Source organism: Haliotis asinina, chromosome 1 (assembly GCF_037392515.1).
Source record: "Haliotis asinina isolate JCU_RB_2024 chromosome 1, JCU_Hal_asi_v2, whole genome shotgun sequence".
Lineage (NCBI taxonomy): Eukaryota > Metazoa > Mollusca > Gastropoda > Lepetellida > Haliotidae > Haliotis > Haliotis asinina.
The window spans coordinates 11880196-11881710 of NC_090280.1; the positions used below are offsets into that span (position 1 = coordinate 11880196).

Sequence of the window (1515 nt, forward strand, 5' to 3'; positions counted from 1 at the left end):
CTTCATATACAGAGAGTGTATCCGTTGAGGCTAACGCTGATGAATTTAACCTCTTTACTATACCTCCTACCTATGCGACAGTGAATAAACAGTATTATATGACCTACAGACCGACGTCTCAAATTACAACCGATTCCAGTCCCATTGAATTTAACATCTCAGGACAAGGGGTAGATTACATTGACTTGAGGAGAACTCAATTACATGTACAGGCCAAGATACTCAAAGCAGATGGAACAGACATTACAACAGACGAAAAAGTAGGACCAGTCAATTTATGGCTTCAAAGCCTGTTCTCTCAAGGGGATTTGTCTCTCAATGGAAAACTCATTACGAGTTCGACCAATCTATATCCCTACAAGAGTTATATCAAGGTTCTTCTCAACGAAACCACAGCATCGAAACAATCTCTACTACAATCTCAACTCTATTACAAAGACAGATTCTATGGATGAATCTGATCCTAATTCAGCCAACGGGGGTCTTTTTCTAAGATACACTCGTAATGGAACCGTGGATATGTGTGGTCCTCTCTATGAAGATCTGATGGATTCAAAACGTTACTGGATTAATGGCGTGGATTTACAAATACGAATGTTCCGCACCCCTCCTGCATTTAATCTCATGTGTGCAGAAGACTCACCCAGTTACAAGGTGAAAATACAAGATATCTATTTGCGAATGTGTAAGATTCGACCCAGCTCAGCCATCACCACCAGTCATGCCAAAGTTCTCTCTCATCACACAGCAAAGTATCCTTTCACCAAGAGTGACATCAAAACTGTATCGTTACCGAAAGGACAGCTGAACTACACAGTGGATAATTTGTTTCAAAACAAGGTCCCCAACAAAACTGTAGTAGCATTGGCATCTTCTGAAGCCGTCAATGGCAGTTACACCAAGTCACCCTTTAATTTTCAAATGTATGATCTCAGTTCTATTGTTCTTTATGTGGATGGAGAATCACTGCCGGGGGAAGCCCTACGGGTAGCAAAGAAACAGTACATCACAGCTTATAATGCTTTGTTCGAAGGAAGAGCATCCATAGGGTTGGATATTGAAAGGGGCGACTTTAAGGGCGGTTATGCTCTGTACCAGTTTTGTCTTGAACCCTATCATTTGAAAGACGACTACTTGGATCTGATAAAAAGAGGAAACCTAAGGCTTAACCTCCAGTTTAGCAAGGCATTACCTGAGACAACAAATCTGATTCTCTATTCCGAGGACAATCTCATGCTGACTGTGGATAACGCGAGGAATATATTGTACTCTACACCATGAATACACTACAACTGATGTGTGCCCTCAATACGGATGGAATCACAAAACAGTTTCATGTGACAATAGGTGCAGCAGACCAACTTCCTAAGAGAATCATCTCGTACCCCCAAGGTTTTATCATCAATACCCAAGATTCAACACAAGGAGGCCAGCATTGGATCGCTATTTGGTTACATTCACCAAATTATGGAGAATTCTTTGACAGCTTTGGAAAAAGACCCAGTTACTATCGAA

At 41.3% G+C, this 1515-nt stretch overlaps 1 protein-coding gene across 1 annotated transcript; it reads left to right on the forward strand.

The window, feature by feature from the left end:
• The first annotated feature begins 318 nt into the window (after nucleotides 1-318).
• On the forward strand, nucleotides 319-1281 carry LOC137291177 (uncharacterized protein F54H12.2-like). Its single transcript, XM_067822501.1, has one exon. It carries the CDS (start codon nucleotides 319-321, stop codon nucleotides 1279-1281), a length of 963 nt encoding a protein of 320 aa, XP_067678602.1.
• The last annotated feature ends 234 nt before the right edge of the window (nucleotides 1282-1515 follow it).